The 23,792-nt window shown below is 43.5% G+C and overlaps 1 protein-coding gene across 3 annotated transcripts in view; it reads right to left on the bottom strand.

The window, feature by feature from the left end:
* The window catches only part of MLH1 (mutL homolog 1), a 172,050-nt gene that overhangs the window by 94,038 nt on the left and 54,220 nt on the right, over nt 1–23,792 (bottom strand). For all 3 annotated transcript variants that reach the window (XM_077491745.1, XM_077491746.1, XM_077491747.1), the window contains 4 exons: nt 13,034–13,122; nt 12,468–12,580; nt 10,350–10,443; nt 2,050–2,203 (listed from right to left, as the gene is read on the bottom strand). In XM_077491745.1, the coding sequence (XP_077347871.1) occupies nt 2,050–2,203; nt 10,350–10,443; nt 12,468–12,580; nt 13,034–13,122 (450 nt within the window). The remainder of the gene's footprint in view (nt 1–2,049; nt 2,204–10,349; nt 10,444–12,467; nt 12,581–13,033; nt 13,123–23,792) is intronic.

The following is a 23,792-nucleotide window of genomic DNA, read 5'->3' on the forward strand; positions in this document are numbered from 1 at the left end:
AAAGCTACTACAGAATGTAAAACTCTACAGTGACATGGCACAACCAGTATGTAAAAATTGCAATATATCTCAGCAATTACCTTTTGGTAGGCATTACAGTTTTAATATATCAGAATAAGAGCTCATTGGAAACACAGATTTCTCCTAAAATGTAATTAAAAGCCTAACTTGTTTTTAAGTTTCAGATAGTGTGGAGAGGGATCAGGATGTCGGGTTTTAATTGCTGTATCCTCATTATGGAGATTCACCCTCTCCATTTACCATCATCAGCCAGAGTGAAAGTAAAATAAAATTCCCATAATTCAGGTTGTCACCATCAACGGAATATAGGGGAAATCTAATCTTTCAATGGGGACACTAGCTCTGGTGACATTAAGAAATCCCTCACTTTGGAGGGGCTCTTACTTCTTGTGTTGGCTTTGGGTCAGGAAGTCAAGGGAAAAAAAAAACTAATTGTGGCTAACAACCCCCCCTTTACTCTAAGATGAAATAAAAACAATAAAAAAGTTTTTACTCTAGTTCCACTTTAACCGGTTCCCAACCAGCGCACGCCGATGTACGTCAGCAGAATGGCACGGGCAGGCATATTGGCGTACAGGTACGTCCAATCTTTAATGCCGTCTTGCGCTGGCATGCCGGTCGGGACCCCCGTGAGTCCGGTCGCAGGTCCTGCGGACTCGATCGCCGTAGGCATACCCGCGTCTCACGGGGCGGCTGAACAAGGAAATGCCGTTGTAAACAGCATTTCCCCATTCTACCTAGCAACTAGTGACGCTGATCTCTGCTCCATGTGATTGGAGCAGAGATCAGTGTTCACTAAATTAAAGCCCAGCCCCCAACAGTTAGTAACACACCCCTAGGAACACTTAACCCCTACACTGCCACCCACTGGTTAACCCCTTCACTGCCAGTGTCATTTACACAGGAATCACTGCATTTATATAGCAGTGATTGCTGTATAAATGACAATGGTCCCAAAAATGTGTAAAAAATGTCCGATGTATCCGCCATAATGTCGCAGTCACAATAAAAATCACTGATCGCTGCCATTACTAGTAAAAAGAAAAAAAATATTAATAAAAATGCCATAAAACTATCCCCTATTTTGTAAACGCTATAAAACTTTTGCTCAAACCAATCAATAATCGCTTATTGAGATTTTTTTTTTACCAAAAACATGTAGAAGAATACGTATCGGCCTAAACTGAGGGAAAAAATGTTTTTTTATATATATTTTTGGGGGATATTTATTATAACAAAAAATAATGCGTTTTTTTTTTCAAAATTGGCACTCTATTTCTGTTTATAGAGCAAAAAATAAAAACTGCAGGGGTGATCAAATACCACCAAAAGAACGCTCTATTTGTGGGGAAAAAAAAAAGGACATCAATCTTGTTTGGGAGCCACGTCGCATGACCGCGCAGTTGTCAGTTAAAGTGACGCAGTGCCGAATCGCAAAAAGTGGTCTGGTCTTTGACCAGCAAAATGGTCCAGGCTGAAGTGGTTAAACCAGGGATCCTCAAACTACGGCCCTCCAGCTGTTGTGAAACTACACATCCCATGAGGCATTGTAAAACTCTGACATTCACAGACATGACTAGGCATGATGGGAATTGTAGTTCCTGAACAACTGGAGGGCCATAGTTTGAAGACCCATGGGTTAAACAATGTTTTTAATTAGAGCACATACAAATATATTTTTGGAAGCTGGAAAGGGAGAATTGGTGCAGAACCTAATGTCAACTTATAAATTGGAGAAGAGTTAGAATCCCTGAAAGTTTTTTTTTTTTTGCTGTCCGATTTACACAACATTCATATTGCCTTACAGGACCTGTGTGGGCTGTGTTTATGGTCTTGTTTGCATCATAGCATCTTACAAGTCAATAGGAAAGCAAAAGCAGTTTGATATAGGTCAAAAGCACCTCCTAAGGGACATACGAAGCATCCAAAAATGCAAGTTAGAAGCAATCAATACCATGCAGCATGTGCCTTGGCAAAGGACCTTTAGCTACAATTGAATACTAAAAAGCAAACATTAACATGCATCACCTGGGTAAAGTACATCCTTGAGGAATTTGATCCCAACAACTTGCTCTCTATGTGTTGCTGAACTTTTTCGATAATGCTTTCTTCATGTAGAAAATGAACTTCATGCTTTGTTGGATGAACATTGACATCAACGTTCTGAGGTGATATTTCCAAACTATTGTTATCAGAAAGAAAAATTAACACTATGGTCTATGATACAACATAAAAAGGCGTTTTTTATTCACCGTAAAATCTCTCTTGGTTCATTGGGGGGGGGGGGGGGCGCACCAGAGCTCTACCCTTGCTTTAGTGTAGCTAGCAATTTTAATAGACATAGCCAATGGCAACAAGTATGAACAGCACAAAAATTAGGCGGGATCTGTGAATCCAATGGGTTCAATAAAACAATCATTTGTACAAAAAGGACTTCTCCCCAAAATGTTCATTGGGAACGTGAGACCTATGTTCGAGTGGAACGTAAGCCCCATACACACGATCAGAAATTCTGCCAGCAAAAGTCAGATGGGAGCTTTTGGTCAGAAATTCCAATTGTGTGTATGCTCCATCGGACTTTTGCTGGCAGAATTCCAGCCAGCAAAAGATTGAGAGCATGTTCTCTATTTTTCGGTCGGAAAATGTTCCAATCATCTGTACGAATTCCGACTTGCAAAAATCCTACGCATGCACGGAAACAATTCGATGCTCGGAAGCATCAAACTTCATTTTCTCGGCTTGACGTAGTGTTGTACGTCACTGCCTTCTTGACGGTCAAAGGTTCAGAGAACTTTTGTGTGACCGTGTATATGCAAGCCAAGCTTGAGTGGAATTCAGTCGGAATATCCGCTCGTGTGTACAGGGCATTAGAAGTCTTGGGCCATAACACCACCTTTTCCTAATGCAAAACCAGGCAAACACATGCATTGCAATCATTTCCGAAGTGCAGAGAGAACCAGTTTCAGATCCCACGAAGTCAGAAAGAAATGAGGAAGCTACATGAGAGATTTGCTATACAAAGGTCTTCAAGAATGAGAGGCCAACAGTCTGAACAGGATAGAAAGGACAGAAACCTGGCCCTATATAGCACTAAAGAGCCAAATGCCAGTCCAAACCCAGCAAGAGGATTTCTCCCACAAAATAAAATTTTTAGGATGGAAGCTCCAAGACTCACATCAAATTAAGTATGGCTTCCACATCGGAGGATAGACCTGGTGGGAAGTAGCCTTCCAAGCTTTTAGCAATGTAGGAATCACTGATTCAGAGATGATCTGGTCACTCAAAACCTGATCTTTAAAAGCCATGTCATTAGAGCCAGTGATGTGGAATCAGCATACCACATCTGCCTTGGCCAGTCTGGAGTAATGAAGATAACCAGATTTTACTCATTTAAATAAAGATGCCTTTAGCGGTGTGTGGCCATCCAGTATTTTTTTCCTTTCTTCTGAAAATAAGACCTAGCATTATTTTCCAGGTGGGCTGCAATATTTTCCTACCTGAAAAATAGGATTTTTTGTACTCATCGTAAAATCCTTTTCTCTGTAATTCACCTCTCTTAGCCATTGGGTTGTTACTCCAGCCTTAGGAGAAGACTAGGCATAACATGTTATGAAAAACACAGAACTTTTAGTTCCGCCCAAGGGGCGGTCCCTTAGGTAACAACCCCCCAGCCTGCCATGCAGCTCTCAGTACGTCAACAAGCAGTATAACGTAAAGAAAAATAGGAGGGCGGGTGCTGTGTCAGTCAGTGAATTACAGAGAAAATGATTTTACGGCGAGTACAAAAAATCCTATTTTCTCTTATATTCACCCACTGACACAGCTCCTCTCTTAGCCATTGGGACGTCCCTAAGCAGTGCCAAAATGAGGGGTGGGAAAACAGCATAAAAACTTCATGCACCATGGCAAGTGGGAACTAGTATAACTTTACACACAAAAAACGACAGTGTGTGGGGAAAAAAACGTAACACAAAAACAATGTTGCTCCAAACCACACCAAAACTGCATTAATGTAAAAGGTACTGCCTTTATACCCAAAAACCAGAAAGAAAAAAAAAAAAAAAAAAATTATATATATATATATATATATATATATATATATATATATATATATATATATATATATATATATATATATATATATATATATATATATATATATATATCACATATATATCACATACGCAATTGCAATTATATACAGCCGCTTGCAAAATTTTGCGGCCAAAACAGGCATCAGCCGATGCACTGACATCTACCTTGTAGAACTTTGTAAAAGTGTGAACAGACGACCAGGTCGCCGCTTTACACACTTGAGCGACAGACGATTGATGTCGGAAAGCCCAAGACGTTCTGACTGCCCCCGTTGAGTGGGCTGTGACCAGAAAGGGTGGCACCTGCACCTTCAAAGCGTAGGCTTGTACTTAAATCTGCCTGATCCACCTGGAAATGGTGGCCGAGACCGTCATGCCTTTCTTTGGACCAGCGACCGAAACAGAGAGTCTGACTTCTGGAAGGGAGCCGTGGCAGACAAATACACCCTCAGAGCCTGAACCACGTCCAAGGAATGGAGGGCCACCTCCTTAGGATGTGTCGGCTTAGGACAAAGAGATGGTAACACAATGTTCTCATTGATGTAAAACGCCGAGACCACCTTCGGCAGAAAAGAAGGTTGCGGACGCAACACCACTTTATCCTTGTGGATAACCAGATAGGGCGACTTGCAGGACAAGGCCACCGGTTGCAAAAACCTCCTGGGCGATGTAATGGCCACTAAAAAAAGACCACTTTCTGGGAAAGAGTCAACAGAGGGATCTCTCTGATATTTTCAAATGGCGGTTTTTGCAGCGCTGATAACACCAGGTTCAGATCCCACGGGGGTAAAGGTGGACGCACCAGAGGAACTACGTGTCGCACCCCTTGAACAAAAGTGCTCACTAGAGAGCGAGACGCCAGGGGTCGCTGAAAAAAAGACAGCCAAGCTGAAATTTGTCCTTTAATGGTGCTCAAAGCCAGTTTCTGGTCTACTCCTTGCTGAAGAAACAGCAGGACCCTGGATATAGAAAAGGAGTGCGGATGCCATCCTTTTTCTTCACACATGGAGATGTAGGCCTTCCAGGTACGATGATCTATCTTCTGGGAAGAAGATTTCCAGGCTCTCAGCATGGTTGGGATCACCGAGTCTGAAAGACCCCGGTTCCTCAACACCTAGCTCTCAATAGCCATGCCGTTAAAACCAGCGATGGTAAAGCAGGATGGAGAATCGGACCTTTAGACAGAAGGTCTTCTCGTAATGGCAGTAGCCAGGGAGCGTCTGCCACCAGGCGCACTAGGTCTGCGTACCAGGGATGCTGAGGCCAATCTGGGGCAATCAGTATTACTGGGATCCCCCCTCGGCCTCCACTCTGCGGAGCAGACGTGGTAACAGCTTCAGTGGAGGAAAGGCATAGATCAGCTGGTACTGATCCCACGGAGCCACCAGTGCGTCTGACGCATCTGCCCACGGATCTCTTGTCCTGGACACGAATCTTGGCACCTTCCGATTGAGACGGGAGGCCAGAAGATCCATGTCTGGTGTGCCCCACCGCAGGCACAGTAGCCTGAACACCTCCGGATGAAATGCCCATTCTCCTGGGTCCAGCATCTGGCGACTCAGATAGTCCGCCTGCCAGTTCTTGACTCCCGTCATGTAAATGGCCGACAGGGCCGGTACATGTCGCTCTGCCTACCGAAGTATGTGAGTGACCTCCCGCGCGACAGTCAAGCTTCTTCTTCCTCCTTGGTAATTGACGTATGCCACAGTCGTGGTGTTGTCTGACTGGATCCTGATCGGATGCCCTCGCAGTCTCATCGACCATGTGGAGAGGCATAGCCTGATCTCTCTCAGTTCGAGCAGATTGATAGCCAACTTGGATTCCTCCATCGACCAGAGGCCCCGAGTCAACTGAACTCCCATTACTCCACCCCAGCTGGATAGGCTGGCCTTCGTTGTGATCACCGTCCATTTCAGAGGTAGGAACGACTTCCCGGACTGAAGTACCGGGGACCTCAGCCACCAGATCAGGGAATCCCTGACTAACTGGCTCACCTGAATCTGTCGATCCAGGGACAACAGAGATTTGTCCCATTTTGTCAAAATCTTTCTGCAGAACTCTGGTGTGGAACTGGGCATATGGTACTGCCTCGAAGGAGGCCACCATGAGTCCCAGGACTCGCATGCAGAAGCGTGGCGATGACCACTTGCGGTTCATCAGCAGTTTTACCACGGCTCTGAGAGTCTGCAGCTTGTCTGAAGGGAATAATACTCTCGCTTCCATGGAGTCCAGCAGAAAGCCTAGGTACTCCAAATGCCGAGTCGGTACGATCATAGACTTTTTTAGGTTTAACAGCCACCCACCCCATCTAGGTAACCCACGAACGCAATCCCGCATTGCCATAGCAATGCCAAAACAGGAGCCAATACCTTGGTAAAGGCTCGGAGCCACAAACTGGTAGTGGGCTTCCCCGACTGCAAATCGCAGAAACTTTTGATTCCGGAGGCATATCGGTATGTGCAGGTACGCATCCTGAATGTGTAAGGACGCCAGGGAGTCTGATGGAGTAAGTAATTGAGGGCTTTTAGATCCAAGATTGGACATACCCCTTCCTTCTTGGGAACTAAAAAACAGGTTTGAGTAGAACCCCTGGAAATGTTCAGATTCCGGAACAGGTACTATCACCCCAAAATTCAGCAAGTCCCTTACCACCCCCAAGAGGGCCTCCCAGCGAGCCAGGAGTATGGGTATGCTGGGAGGGGAAGAATTTGTTTTGCGGCCAAGAGAGGAACTCTATCTTGTAGCAGGAGGAAATCAGATCGCAGACCCACTGGTCGGACAGCCGAGAGTCCCACCGGGCTGCAAACTCCCGCAGGCGACCCCCCCACCCATGTTGTGGGTGGGGGCAAACCTTCATGCGGTAGCACTTTTGCTCGCAGGCTTGTTAGGCTTGCGGTTCCAGGGACGCTTTTTTCCTTCAGAGGTCGTCCTGTCGGACTGGGGACGTTTGGTCGAAGCTCCAGGCGGATGAAAAAGCCGTTTGTGAGCGGAAAATGAGGGCCCTTGCCTACCTGTGCCATTTTTAATAATGTCATCCAAAGAGCAGTTCGCCAAGGAAGGGCAGATCTGTCAGGGCTTTCTTGGATGCCTGGTCAGCAGACCAGCATTTTAACCAAATCAGGTACCTCAGCACCACTGCTGACACGGAAGCCCTGGATAACAGAGAAAGAGTATCCAGGGCCGCTTCACAAATGTACTTAAGGCCTTGCACTAGTTGGTCTGCTAGTTCCACGCAGACAGGAGGAGCCTGTTCTCCTAATTCGCGGTGCAACAATTTTGCCCACTCAGTGTCTGCGACACAAGTGCGGATGCCAGTACTGGTCGCATGGTTGACCCCAGAACCATAAACAAGGAACGAGCCACTGCCTCGGCCTTCCTCTCCGTGGGATCCTTAAATGCAGGAGTCCCCTCTACCTGGATCGTGGTTACTTTGTTTAACCTGGATACTGGGAGGTCCACGACCAGAGGAGCCGACCACTTCTTGAGAAGGCTCTCCTCAAAAGGGGTAACGCACCGCCATGTATTTGGGGACCAAAAAGGTCAGTTGCGGTCGACCCCATTCCTTGTAAATTAACTTGTGAGAATAAGTCAGATATGTGAACAGCTTAGGGAACGGGCTGGCTTATGGGACCCAAAAGGGACCGCTACATCAGCAGAGGGATCTTCTGGCTCCTGAATCTTCAGGGTATCACGCACAGCTGTAATAAGTGCTCCAACAAGTGTTTTGTCACGCACGGACCCAGACGGGGACTCATCCTCACTGTCCGAACGGTCCTGGTCAGCGCCATCTGAAACGACAGAGCAGGGGTCACCAGCTTCAGCAGGGCCCGAGTCTGCGTCAGAGCTCTCCTTAGAGAGCGGGGGGGGGGGGGCAGGGGCCGCTTCTTAGCACCTTTGCGCCCACGCACCACCTCTATCTTGCCAACGAACGAATTGAGGACCGCCGACAAAGCGTCCAGGAGCACTGCACATTCTGCAGGCGAACCGGTTGCAATTGCCCGGATTTCAGGGGAAGAAACACCAGTTTATGAAACCATGCTGACCCTACCCTGTCTGCCACCTGATGGGGACTTAAGACAGCGATGGTAGCACCCTCCTAATAGCTGCTGGCTGAAGGGCTCTTTCCCGGAGGACTCACCACCCTGACTGGTTCTGCGCTGTCCAGCAAGTAGTGCCTGTGTTCCTTGTCAGCTCCCAGGTGCAGAGGAAACCACCTTGTGTCATCCAGAGCTGCTGCTTATGGCACTGAAACCGATCTACAATGTGCTCAGGCTCAAAGAAAATGGCCGCTGAGTGTCCAGTATGAGGACATAAGGCACAAAGAAAATGGCCGTCGGACTACAGGAAAGCATGCTGCTCCTAGAGACTGATCAAACCACGTGCTCAGGCTTCAAGAAAATGGCCGCCGGGCATCCAGTATGTGGACAAAACCACAGGGAAAATGGCAGTCAAGCTACAGGAGAGCATGCTGCTCCTTGCCCTCACCTAAGATGGCTGCTGAACACTGAAAAAAACCATGAGGACAGTGACAGACAATGGCGGTGAACAGCGCTGCAGGGATCACAGACGCTGCCTCTCAGACACCCCCAGGGAGAGAACACACACCAGGGCACAGCCAGCCAGCGCAGCCCCCCCGCTCAGGTGAAAGCACCCCCGGAGAGCCCCTGCACATGACACACACACTGCTCAGCAGCCAAATGCAGCATCCCCCACAGGGAGGGGGGGGGAGGGAAGACAGGGAGAGGGGGGGGAGGGAGGGAAGACAGGGAGAGGGGGGGGAGGGAGGGAAGACAGGGAGAGGGGGGGGAGGGAGGGAAGACAGGGAGAGGGGGGGGAGGGAGGGAAGACAGGGAGAGGGGGGGGAGGGAGGGAAGACAGGGAGAGGGGAGAGGGAGGTAAGGGACCCCCGAATCGACCTCCCAGGGAATGCCCAGCTGCTCAGCCCCACGAGCAGGGACAGCTGTACTTACCAGTCCTGCAGAGCTGGGAGACCTTCTGTGATGCAGACATCAGTAGCCCGGTCATATGTGTGCCCCGGAGCATTAAAGCTCACCGACCACCTCTGGAGCTGAGGTACATCGTGGCTGACCCAGAGCGTAGCTCTGGTCTGCACATGCTCGCTGGCCAGGCTGGGGAGACTACAAGGATAAGGGTATCCAGCCTTTCACCCAGCCAGCTGTTGATAGTAGATCGGCAGGCTGGGGGTTGTTACCCAAGGGACCACCCCTTGGGCGGAACTAAAAGTTCTGTGCTTTTCATAACATGTTATGCCTAGTCTTCTCTTAAAGGTGGCGTAACAACCCAATGGCTAAGAGGAGCTGTGTCAGTCAGTGAATACAAAAGAAATAAGCCCTAGTTTAAAATGCTTGTAAAATCCTATAATCCAATCTATTACAGTAGTATATAAAGTACAATGTATGTGTTTCTGTAATATAATTGCAGGGAAGAAAGCTCTGGCAGGTCACAGAAGTGCAGAGCGGCGCTATACCGAAGGTATTTGGCACAAATATATTACAGAAACACACATATTGTACATTATATACTACTCTAATGGAGTGGATTACAGGATTTCACAAGCATTTAACTCAGTTCCACTGGCAGGCAGTGGATAGAGAGGGGGAGAGAAGACAGCACATTACATGGCAGGACATGCCCCGAAAAAAAGCCCTACTGTGTCTTTTGTTGCCAAAATAATATAAGACTTATTTTCAGGGAAATACGGTAGCATGTTTGGTGATATAGCTCTTGCTTGTTTTGAGAGGAAAGAATAAGGTATTCCATCTTTCAGATCTCCTCTACCTTATTGAGCCACATTGCTATTGTTGGTGGGGAAGAGTCTTTCTATTTTGCTGTGATGCAGGACTTTGCTGCATTTAATAAAAGCCACACTTTTCTAGCCTGATCATTGTCAAGGTTCTTATTTCTTTTGCACAGAGCAGCCCCAATCCCTCACTGCTACTCTCACTGAGTGCAGTGTGGAGAGAGAGAGAGGAGAGCACAACACTGTATTGAGATCAGGCTCAGATAAGTATTTAGTGAGACTAGGAAGGAGCTGCACATAAAAAAGGTATTTTAACCTAATGCAGATAATGCATTCAGGTAAAAAAAAAAAAAAAAACTTTACCCTTTACTACTTTAAATTGTTCACTTTATTTTGCAGCGGAATGTTATACCAGCATACAATACCAAGCGGAATACCAAGCAGAATAATTTTACTACATTTACAATACTCACCTCAGATACAAGAATGGATGGGTGTTCTTTGGCAAATAAGCGGCATAAACGGTTTCTATGGCTTTCTTCAAAGCAGTGGATTCTACAAGCCTTGCTGCAAAAAAAAAAATACAAAAATAACAAAAGAACTGCAGCTTGACCAACAGTATTAAATTGTTATTCAATAGATAAAAGGATACAAATATTTAAATTAAGATATAAAAAGATCTATACATTCAATTTAGAAATCAAGCACCGGGACAGTGGAAATGCCCACAAAATGACCCCATTTTGGAAAGCAAACAACCCAACGTATATTATATGAGGCATGATGAGTCTTTTGAACATGCAATTTTTTTCCTCAAGTTTTGAAAACAAAAAATAAAAATAATTAAAACAAATTTTTTACACATTTTTAAGGCACTGACAAGGATACACTGATAGGGTGGCACTGATGAGCACTAATAGGGCACTGTAGTGGTATTGATGAGCACTCACTGATGGCATGGATGTGCACTAATACTCAGAGTGATGAGCACCGTAGTGCACTGTGGCATCACTGTAGGGCACTTGGGATCATGCCAGCTCACACTGCTGTGGTGTTTCTCTCTTGTCTCACCTATACAGCATGTGAGGAGAGAAGAGAGAAACCCTGCACCAGCGTAAGCTGAACCAGGCAGGATTCAGGTTTGTTAGCAAAGTAATGATCTGTCATTGGATCATGTGGTAAAGAGCATCTGTGATTGGCCATTTACCATGATCCTGATGCGCTGGGTCCCAGTGATCCAGAAAGCACAGACACTTCTGGGTGAGAGCCCCAGGGGGTGTATGAGAAGCAAGCACAGGAAGCCATCATATGACAGCCTCCCATAACTAGCTGACAAGTGGTTCAGGCATATCTAAAGGCAAAACCTTTATTTTAACATTTTGGATAAAGTGTGGAAGTATTATAAATGCGGTTTGATTTTTACTGCTGCCTGGGTCCCCACTAAAGAAATACATTCTCTCTTTATCCTGGTCATGTCACTGGAACTAAAATTGAAGGACAATGTAAAACTTCAAGTAGCAACCAGAACAGGAATAGCAGAGAAATCTTCAAATAGCGACATCTGTTCTGCTGGCGACTGTCTAAGATTTACCTCACTTTGAAGAGATTTCCTCTCATTTTATGTTGTGTTTACAGGACAGGAAGTAAAAAAATCTCTTGAAATCAGACCGATGACACACAAAAAAAAATAAAAAAAATAAAATGTCTTTAGCCAAAATGGAAAAGGAAAAACACACACACACACACACACACACACACACACACACACTTTGAATTTGACATATTCTAAAAGTTAGGAGTCCCTTTTTTTTCTTTTTTTTTTTAAACCACTTGCCTACTGGGCACTTTCACCCTCTTCCTGTCCACTTTCGCGTTCACACTTTGAGTGATAATTGCATGGTCATGCAACACTGTACCAATGTGAAATTTTAACTATTTCCTTTTTCACACAAATAGAGCTTTCTTTTGGTGATATTTAATCACTGCTGGGTTTTTGGTTTTTTTTTCTAAAAAAGTGATAACATTTTCTAAATAATTTTTATTCTTCACTAATGTACAGTGATGAGGTTGATCACTGTACATTAGCTGATAAGGCGGCATTGATGAGCACTGATAGATAGTACTAGTGGTCACTGATATGCTGCACCTCAGTGTAAATATTTTGGCCTGGATTAGGAAGTGAAGGGAAATTTCCGCAATGGGACACAGATGGCGGCAAAAATTTTGATACTGGTCATAACCCTCCCTTGCTCTAACCAAAATGAAAAAAAAAAAAAAAGGTTTTGCCTATAATTCTACTTTAACAATACCTGAACCTCTATGCCGTTTGCCAGGTACAGTAAAACAATGAGGAGGGGACCCAAAAATTAAGATGAATCTCATCTGAAACCCCCTTCCTCTGGGCTTCTGCTCTCTGTTAAGGACAAGTATCTGCTAAAAAATTAAATAAAAGGGTAGACAACCACAATTGATTTGCTATTCAAAGTGTACCACTATGAAGTGCATTGGAATCAAAAAAAATAAACATATATATTTTTTTTAATGTATCAAAATAACAGAACTCTTACAATTCTAAAAATGTATATACTTACAATTAATGAAAAGCAAAAAAATGCATTTCTTCATTGAATAATTGGCATTAGTCACGTAGCCTTTAAGTTTAAATGCCAGTTTTGCATCTTCACAGCCAACTTCAATCAACTCCCTGTAGGTAAATGAAAATCTAATTATTCGAATAAAAGCATTTAATTGCAACAAATTGGCACAAAACTAATTATTTATACCTGTGCAAATGACACAGACCAACATGGTATCTTAAAGTCATAAGCCATAATCAAAGCCATACAAAAGTACTAGTCATCTCAGAAGCTATACATTGATATAAATAAGATGAACCTTACAAAATGAAATAAATGTATATCATGTATGGTATGTATATCAAGGCAACAGTTCCAACATATTGCAATTATATAATAAGCTGTTCATTCATATTATTGTTTTGGGTTATTATATAAACTTGAAACATCTGAATCTCAGCTTATGGTTTCACCATTTTAAAGACATAAAATGCCAGTTTCAACTTGTTCAGAATACCCAATTTGCTTTAGACAACAAATGACCTAAGCATTAGAGTAAGATGAACAAAAATATTCTGTACCTGCTTACAGCATTTCCATATATAGTCCGGATGTTGTCCACTGTTGTTGCATTTGATAAAGTTCGTACATCTGCCATGGTCTCTCCTTGCTGAGCAAATTTACAAAAAAAAGATTATCAGCAAAGAGAACATTGCAGTAGTGATAATATAGTTGACAAGGGTCATGAACATACTGGAAAGCCTGGTGAGGTAAGCATATCCAACTGACCAAGGAAAATACATTTAAAAATCTCTTTGGCAGCAGTAAAGCTTCCAATGGAAAAGGAAAAGTCTTGGAAATCGCACATCTCTGCAAAACCCCGTAAGGTGGCGTCGGACAGCCTCAGTCCGGGCCCCAACCAGGCCACATCCTCAATGTCTTTCACTCCGCCCATGCAATTGTTCCTGGCTGAGTTATTTTTTTTTATAAAAAAGTATAACCATCATCTAGTGCAACCTAAAGGATTCTGTCTTTTTAGGGGAGTCTCAGAGGCCAATGTTATTCTATTATAAAATTAGGAAGAGTATGTTGGGGATATAGTGTTTGGTATGGGATACAGGATGGCCTACTTTGTCACGAATATAGATGTGGCTGTAGCGGAAGACCTGTAAGGGTGTGGGTGGTGGGTTGGGTCACCAGAGAAAAAAAATGTTGGTTTGGGGAGTAGGGTACAAAAGTAGTGGGAGAACTTTAACTTACAATTCAGAAAGGGGTAGTGCCTTGTTTATGTCAGTGATCAGCCTGGGGAGGAGTCTTGTATTCCTCAATTTCATGCATTCCTGGTTTTGTATTTCTCAGCAAGATCAAGTCTGGCCAAAAAAAAAAAGTGGTGTGGAATATGGACCTTAAAAAGGTGCTTGCGAGCACAGATGAGTTTGGGTATCCTCCATACCCATTTCTAACTTGTAAATCTTGACTTCCACTTTTAGGCTGCATTCACACATGAGCGTTTTATTTTCAGGCAGAAAGTCGCATGTTTAACCACAAATTTTTGCCTTTTTTTAATGCAATTTTGCACAGGTCACTACTGTAAAGCAAAAAAAATGCCTGTAATCTGCCCAGAAAGAAACTCATGTACGTTTTTTGAGCTTCAGGCGTTTTGCTTTAGGCTATAAAATGCTCAGATTTGACCAGGGGCCATTAAAATGAATAAAATTTTGCTTGTTGGGCATTTTTTTCTGGCATTTTACGAGCTGAAGACGCTCAGGTGTAAATGCAGCCTTAGGGAATTGTGAGTCTGGTAATTTCCTGCCCGTAGCCCACGGAAGCTGCAGGACGGGGAATGATCTGGCCTGCAGCTCATTGGAGTACAAATGAGTGGAAGTTCGGAGTTCATTGTGACCCCAAAGAAACCCATGGAGCACTGTCAACATATGCAGATCCAGTGGCACCACTGCTAGGGGGTTCTGGAATACAGCAAGTGCTCGCCCAGACTCGCTATAACTGACTATGTAAAAATTTGACAGCCGCACAACAACACACACCCCAGTCCTAGTCTAAAGATTTGCAAAGTTCAGATTTCAGAATAGAGATAATTTTGGAGCATTCCCAAGCTACTTGTGAGATTTTCACAAGTTTGATACCATTTATTTTGTTGAACCACTGCTCTGTCGAGGAGGAGATGATATTATCTTAAGGGCCAGAACACGATTGAGCTGCATTTAACCTGTGGAATTATGACCACATTTTTTTTTAAGGCTTAAGAGGGATCTTGTTGAAGTGGAAAAGGAAAAAATGAGGGCTGCTTAGAAATGGGATAGTCTGTAATTTTTAACAACTTCCTACCCAGACTATTATCTCTTGTTCTCAGTGGATGTCATATGCCATCCTCCAGCTCGCACACAGATCGTTGTGTTGGCCTGCTACCATATGATCACTGTGACTAATCACATGTCTGTCGTAAATGGCTGTCCTTTATAGCCATTGTTTACTATTGTCAGCTCTGCGACTGGTCACAATGATCACAAGGTACATGGTCAACCACAGCAGACCCGAACCATGAGATAGACGTGGCCAATCACAGCTATCACAATAGTAAAATGATTGCTTATACAGTGATCATTACTGTAATAAGCAGTGTTTAAAAAAAAAAAAAAAAAAAAAAAAAAAAAAAAAAAAAAAGCCTGATCACCTACCCAGCACGGGGACAACAATGATTTGGAATGATTTATATCAAAGCATATTCATGTGTTAGAATGGTCCAGTTAAAGTCCAGACCTAAATCCAATTGAGAATCCGTGGCAAGACTTGAAAATTGCTGTTCACAGACACTCTCCATCCAATCTGACAGAGCTTGAGCTAATTTGCAAAGAATGGGCATACATTTCTTTCTAGATGTGCAAAGGTGGTAGAGACATACCAAAAAAAGACTTGCAGCTGTAATTGCAGTTAAAGGTGGTTTTAAAAAAGCATCAACTCCGGGGTGCCAAATACAAATGCACGCAACACTTTTCAGATATTTGTAAAACATTGTGAAAATCATTTATAATTTTCCTTCCACTTCACAATTATGTGCCACTGTGTGTTGGTCCATCACATAAAATCCCAATAAAATACGTTTACATTTTTGGTTGCAACATAAAATATGGAAAATTTCAAAGGGTGTGAATACTTTTTCAAGGCACTGTATATACACACACACCATAGTTTGAAAACTCTATGCCCTTGTACACACGGTCGGAGATTAAGGAATGTGTCCGATCGGACCGATTTGTCGGATATTCCGACTGTGTGTGGTCTACATTGGACTGTTTCCGTCGGAGTATCCGACGGACCAAGTTTTCCAACTTGTTGGTAAAATTTTCCGACAAACTGCTTCGATCGGACATACTCCGATCATGTGTAGAGAATTCCGATCGGACAAAGTGCCACGCATGCTCAGATCAAATTCCTACACCAAAGCTATTGGCTACTAGCGTGAACGTAGTCCCGTCGGAACGAAATAACGTCATGTCGGAGTTTCCGACAACTTTGTCCGACCGTGTGTATGCAACAGCTTCGGACAAAATCCGACGGATTTGGTTGTCGGGATCTCCGACCGTGTGCACAAGGGCTAAAGCCTTCACACAGACTAAATCATAAACACTGATTTGGGGGTATTTTTTTTACCAAAGAAATGTAGCAGGGAAAAATTTGTGAAGAAAGAATATTTAATTTGCAAAACTTTATAACAAAAACCAAGAAGAAATGCGTTTTGTTTATATTTTTTTTTTTTTTACTTTCTGTATTTTTTTATTCATAGAGCATAATAAAACAAAACAAAAAAACCCCAACAACAACCAGTGGTGACTATACAGCGGGTAACAAAAAAAGTATTCAACATGTCACCATTTTTCTAGGTAAAAATATTTCTAAAGGTGCTATTGGCATGAAATTGTCACCATGTTGGTAACAACCCATGCATACAATGCATACAAAGAAAAAAAAACAAATACGTTCAGAAATTAGGTTATGTGTAATAAAATGGTATGACGCAGGGAAAAAGTATTGAACACACTAACTGAAATTTGTTTAATACTTCATACAAAATCCTTTGTTGGCAATGACAGCTTCAAGATGCCTCCTGTATGGAGAAACTAGTCACGTGCATTGCTCAGATATGATTTTGACCCATTATTTCACACAGTCTTCAAATCTTCAAGGTTCCATGAAACTCTTCTATGAACGCTGATCATTAGTTCTTTCCATAGATTTTCTACTGGATTCAAGTCAAGTGATTGACTAGGCCAATCTAGCAGCTTTATTTTCTTTCTTTGAAACCAATGGAGTTTCCTTGGCTTCGCATTTGGGATCATTCTCTTGCTGAAATATCCACCCTCATTTCATCTTCTTCCTCTTGGTAGATAGCAGCAGATATGGTACATTTTTCCCATTCACCCTTCCTTCAATGACATGGAGTTTGTCAGCACCTATGCTGTAAAAAAAAAAAAAAAAAAAAAAAAAAAGTCCCACACCATGATGTTCCCACCTCCAAACTTCACTGTTGGTATGGTGTTTTTGGGGTGATGTGCAGTGCCATTTGACCTCCAAATATGGTGTGTATTATGGCATCCAAAAAGTTCAATTTTGGTCTCATCTGACCAGACAATATTCTCTCAGTATTTCACGGGCTTGTCTAAATGTTGTACAGCAAACTTTAAAACAAGCTTCGACATGCTTTTTCTTAAACAATGGAATCTTGCGTGAAGAAAGTGCATACAGGCCATGGTGGTTGAGTGCATTACTTATTGTTTTCTTTGAAACAATTGTACCAAATTCCAGTTCTTTCTGAAGCTCTTCACATATGGTTCTTGGCTCTTGGACAACTCTTCTGATAATTGTTTTCACTCTTCTGTCAGAAATCTTGCAAGGAGCACCTGATCATGGCTGGTGAAATGATATTCTTTCCCCTTCCGGATTATGGCCTCAATAGTGCTCAGTGGAACATTTAGAACTTTAAAAATCCTTCTGTAACCAACGCCATCAGTATGTTTTGCAGCAATAAGGTTGCAAAGGTCTTGAGAGAGCTCTTTGCTTTTACACATCATGAGATGTTTGTGTGACACCTTGGTAATGAGACGCTTTTATATGCCATCAGTTGAGACTGAACCAGCTGATCAATTTGCACTGAAAAGGGGCAGGATTACTTTGTAATTACTGAAAGATTTCAGCTGGTGTCTTGGCTTTCTATGCCTTTTTGCACCTCCCTTTCTTCATGTGTTCAATACTTTTTCCCTGGCTCTGATCAAGAACAAGCAAGGAAGGCAGAGATGCTGCAGAACGCTTTGCATGGAGTGCGCCCCCCGGATTCCCTCTGCATCTGCTGGCAGGATTGACTCTGCAACATCAGGGATGGCAGACATGGACAGACGACTGGCTGCCACATCATATGAGGCAACAAGGGGGGGTGGTGTGGCCGGATGCTGAGGGAGGAGTGAGGAGGAATGAGCCTGCTCTCGGTCAGGCCTCTCTAGGCCCCATAGAGGAGCCAACTCTGAAGGACGTGTTCATGGTTGTACAAAACTGTAATCACACACTTGCCTTCCTGACTACTCAGTTCCACCACTCAAGAGAGGATATCACGATTATGCGGCATGATATGCAGAAAGTGCGGGAGCGCACATCTGCTTTGGAGGGAAAGGTGAGCAACATAGAGGATGAGATGGGCCCTCTCCAGCATGATCTAAAAGCAGTGTACTTGCAAACTAATCACCATGCTGATCGCATTGACGATTTAGAAAATAGACTAAGAAGAAACAAGAAATGTGTGCATCCTGGGCCTTCCTGAGCGTATGGAAGGCAGGAACCCCACTGAGTTTATAGAGCAATGGTTGTTGGATGTCTTTGATAAGCAAAACTTCACTTCCTTCTTTGCGGTGGAAAGAGCACACAGATTCCCTGCTAGACCCCTACCTCTGGGTAATGTGCAATGTCAGTTTGTTAAAAATGCTTCATTACAGAGACAGAGACCAGATCCTCTCTCTCTCGCCCGCCTGTCTTAAGGGTAATATTGATGTGAATGGATCCAAAGTCTCCTTTTTCCTAGACTATTCTGTTGAAGTCCAAAAGAAAAGAGTTCAGTTTGCGGATGTTAAAAAGTGCCTTCGCAATCTTCAGATCCAGTACGCCATGCTCTACCCTGTTAAGCTCCAGATCGTTGCTAGGGGAGAAGCTCTATTTTTTTTTTTACAAATCCAAAAAGGTGGCTACCACCTGGCTTGACACAAGCGAGCAGCACTTAGCCCGTCCTCCTCACAGGGCTAATTCCTCATGATGCGTCTTGGAATATGGAGATAGCCTTTACTTTAGGTCTATTGTTGATTGAAGATGCCTACTCCATCACACCCAGCTAAAGGTGGTTGCTTTAAGGTTATCAACCATAAACTCTATGCAATTTTAGTTGAATTTCTTCTGCGCTGATGGAATCCATGTGCAGATGCAAGCTTGGATGGACTTCTCTTCCCCCCCTGTTCTTCCTGCGGGAATCTGTTTAGCATCCAGCGTTCCGGGATACGAGTTTGGATGGGTTTGTTGTTGATTTTGTTTTCTTTGTTCCTTTTGTTTATTTTCTCTACTCACATGCTGTTCCGTCTTGGGACTTCCACGCGGCCTGTTATGCCTCCGCCAATATTTGACAGGACCTTTACCAAGAACTGTACTGTGATACACATGCGTCTACTGTTTTTGAGAACTGATATTATACAAGAGCAGGACCAGAGGACACCTGGTCACAGGTTCTGTGAGTGTGTTGCCCTGCCTCTTCTAGGCCATATGGTCACTTACAAGAATTGCTAGTGAACTTGTAATTTTGTCCTGGAACATCAGAGGACTTAAAGGACCCGATTAAAAAGTGTGCCCTGTTTAAAAGACCTGTCTCAACACGCTCCATCCATTACCTGCTTGCAGGAAACACACTTAGCACATGACACGGTCTCTCTATTGCAGAATAGAATGTTTTCTACTCAATACCACTCTGAATATTTTGCTTATGCCAAAGGCTCTAGCATGTTAATTTCATCCAAATTACAGTTTTCCTGCATGCAGACTTTGATAGATCCCCAGGGAAGATTTGTTCTACTGTTTGAATGTGAAAAGTTCTCTGCACTACTATGTGAATAAATAAACATGCAAAATATGTTTGAAAGGGAACAGCTGCAAAACCTAAATGAGTTCACAACTACACATGCATAAATAATATGTATGTGATCTTGCGCCATTTCTTCATCTATACATAGATGCCATATATAACAATGGCCACGATAAACAATAATAGTGATGAGTGAAAAATTATTATATATAAAGAGTCCAATGATTGTAGAAAGATAAGTGTTCCAATACAAATCGGTGATCAGTTCTTAGATATATAGTTCCCAGAGAGTCTATATGCTGCCACCAACACCTCAGTGCTCACAGAACTCTTATCTCATAACCACAAAACATAAGCCTTGGAACCAAATCCAATAGGGGTAAACTGATCCTTCCTCTCAGGGTCTCCTCTGCAACTTCTCAGCCAAAAGGGCACGTCGAAATCCCCTAAGGAAGTCATATGACGTGACAAAATGCGTAGGGCATGCCCTGAGCACACAGCGGACTGGAAGTGATGTGAGGCATAAATCGCCAAAGTTTTTATCAATTTGAGCACTTTTTACAGAATTTTGGTCTAATCAGATGTTATCTTTTAACAAATGGTTTGTGGTACATTAATACACTAATGGAGGCTTGTTTATCTACTTCACCCCCACATGTGAGATGTGATCTTTGACTGAGAAGTTATGGAGTGGACTCAGAGAGGAAGTTTACCCCTACTGGATTTGGTTCCAAGGCTCATGTTTTGTGTTTATGAGGTGAGAGTTCTGTGAGCACTGAGGTATTGGTGACAGTGTATAGACTCTCTGGGAACTATATAACTAAGGACAAATCATTGATTGTAGTGGAACATTTATCTTTCTACAATCATTGGACTCTTCCTATATAATATTTTTTTCACTCATCACTATTACTGCAGATTTGTTCTACTGCTGTGCAAATTGTTCTCAATGCAATGTATTCTGGGGTCTGTATATGTTCCTCCTGCCTATAACGAGGTACTACAGAGGACAGGTGTATTTTTGGCAAATTACTCTGAGATTCCTCTGCTGGTCCTGGGGGACTTTAATAGTGTATGCAATCCCAGCATAGATAAGCACCCGGCAGGTCCTCAGGTGGAGACTCCCTTTCATAGGCAACGTAGGGAACTGAGATTGTAGAACCTACCGTCCCATGTTTACTCATGCTGCTCCAGTACCTATCAGATCCTGTCGAGAATAGACCTCTCTTTGGGCAGACTAATTTCTTCCATGGGTGTCCAATATACAGTACTTGACTAGGGGGTTGTCAGATCACTGGAGACAGAAATAAGCCAAGGACTAAACCTAATTGGCGGGTTTCAGCATTTTAGTTGCAGGTACTGCCCCAGGGGGATCCCATGGGTGAGGCCCTAACTGAATTTTTTCACATTGACAGCTCTGACTCAACCCCCCCCCCCACCCCCCCCCCCCTCGAGTGGTTTGGGACACCAAGAAAGCGTACTTACGGGGTATGTTGCTCAAAGCTAGCAGTGTCCACAAAAAATCTAAATGTAGTATGGGAAAACCTTCTGCCGACTGAAGTGCAGCAGAGGGAGGCTCAATATATTCATGACCCTACCCCCTTCCAATCGCTCAGATGCCCAATTGAAGTATAAGCGAATAGGCTACAGATGGAAAGATGCCCAATTGAAGTATAGGCGAACAGCCCTAGATAAAGCTGAACACTCTGGAGTCTACTCCAAATTCTGCGGTTTTCAGGAGGGAAGAGAGAACAGTTCACATGCTGGCGGTCATAGCGAGTTCTCAGAATGCCACTCATTTTATCTCTATTACAAATGTCAGAGGGTACCTGTACAAATGAGCAGCGCAACATACTAAGATCATTCGGTACTTTCCATAGAAACTTATACCAGAGTAAGGTTGATTACCTGATAGTACAGCTAAGGGAATTTTTGGACCCTCTACAACTGCCTTCTCTCTTTGCTATAGCTAAACGGGAATTACATGCCCCCCTGACATTGGATGAGCTCAGCCAGGCAGTAGTGGACACCCCTAATAGGAAGGCCCCGGATCCGGATGGCTTACCACCTGAAATTTACAAACAATATGGGGTGGTGCTGCTTCCAAAACTGTTGCAGACCCTTAATCAGGAATTCAAATCCTTTCAGCTCCAAGACTCCATAAATGATGACTGCATCATAGTACTTCCAAGACCGGTTAAGGATCTCTTGGCACCAGAATCTTACCGCCCCATTTCACTTCTGAACTCGGATGTGAAGATTCTTGCCAGGACAAGACTTAGCAAGGTGATGCAGGGGTTAGTCCATCCAGACCAATCCCGCTTTATCCCCATTAGATCCATGGGAATAAATTTAGGAAGACTGTTTTTGAACATGCAGTTACCATCGGATAACCCTGGGAAGTGGGCCATTTTGTCACTCGACTCTGCAAAAGCTTTTGACAGCATCGAGTGAACATACCTATGGGAGGTTCTGGGGGTGTCTGGTCTTGGAAAAAGATTTATCCATTGGGTCAAGTTACTCTATTCAGCCCCCAGGGCTGTATGTAAATTAATAGATGCGTTTCTGAATTCTTTTCGTTATATAGGGGTACATGGCGTGGGTACCTTTTCCCCCACTATTATTTGCTCTGGCTATTGAACCCCAGGCCACAGCTGTCAGGCTGTCTTAAGCCGTCTGATTTTAAGAAGGGTGATCGGAATAATAATAAAAAAAATAAAAAAATAAATAAAATTTCAATATATGCTGACAATACTCTTTCTTGGGATTACAGAAAAATTTTCAGGCTTTGTTATCAACTGGGACAGGCCTGTTCTGTTCCCCCTAGATGATCCCAATCTGACTATTCCAGAGGAGGCTCAGCAAATCAGAATAGTGTCCTCCTTCAAGTATTTGGGAATTTGGGTGCTTCCTAACATGGAAGACTACCTACGATACAATCTGGCTCCCATTTTACATAAATTTAAGAGTACCATTTGGACAAAAGCTGCCAGTATTGGTTGCAGGACATGCAAATCTCAAAAATGATTTGGGCCCCTCAATTATTGTATGTCCTCCATAACTCACCCATTTGGATATTCCTAAAATGATTTAAGCAAAAGTGTTGTTTCGCATTTTGGTATGGAAAGGCAAAAACCCTAGGACCAAACTCTCCAATCATCAGTTACAGCACCCAAGGATGGGGATGGTCTAGCGGTTCTTCAGCTAAGAATATATTTCATGGCTTCGAAAATGCAGCATTTTGCTGGATGGGCAGTGATGAACTGGGCAGATCCTATACAGGCCCTCCTACTGAGTCATAATACCCGCTATCACCTCTTGCCACAATTGGAGTCAGGGGCTTTTGCCCACCTTCAATATGGCCCAACCCTGAAACAAATGAATGAAGTATGGCAGGAAAGTAAAACGAATAAAGAAATATGAAGGGGTTTCCAAATATATAGCACTTTGGGGGAATAGAAATTATGAGGAGTTATTTAAATTGGAGGGGTTTGACCGTTGGCACTCTCAAGGGCTCCAGTACATAGCACAACTTTACTTTCAAAAACGTACTGAAATCCTTTAGGGATTTACAGGAGGCTTATCGAATTCCCTGCCATGATTTCTTTAAATATCTCTAACTCCACCGTGCCTTACACGCTCAGATTAAATCTGTCAAATTAGAAGGCAGCCCTATGCCACTTTTAACCTATCAGGTGCTACTGAGAAAACAGTATTACCTGTTAACTACTTTTTCCAAGACGGCTTACAGAGAGATAGGCTCCTCCCACCTAGCACAGGAAACACATGATCCACATCATAAAAGCAGCACACATGTATTAGCTCCTCAGTATTAACAAATAACCGAAGGCTTCAGAATAAGCAATCATTAAACCTTCATTAGCGTAGCTTTACCTTGCTAATCACCAACAAAGAAGGGAGGGAACTGACACCGTCCTGGAAGATTCCTGGTAAAAGTAGTTAACAGATAACACTTTTTCCAAGTCATCTTACAGAGAGGACAAAATAGGACTAACTGATCAGGGCGGGACCACAGCCTGCAGCACTTTCCCACCAAAAGACTGGTCTTGGCTGGCAAGCAGATCCAGTCTGTAATGCTTTGCAAACGTCTGAAACCTGGACCAGGTTGCAGCCTTGCAAATCTGGAGGGGGGGGAAGACACTCCTGCCCTTTCAGCCCAAGAAGTAGAAACCGCTCTTGTGGAATGAGCATTT

The sequence above is a fragment of the Lithobates pipiens genome, unplaced genomic scaffold, assembly GCF_037356315.1.
Source record: "Lithobates pipiens isolate NorthernLeopardFrog02 unplaced genomic scaffold, aLitPip1_a1.2 Scaffold_19, whole genome shotgun sequence".
Classification (NCBI taxonomy): Eukaryota; Metazoa; Chordata; class Amphibia; order Anura; family Ranidae; genus Lithobates; species Lithobates pipiens.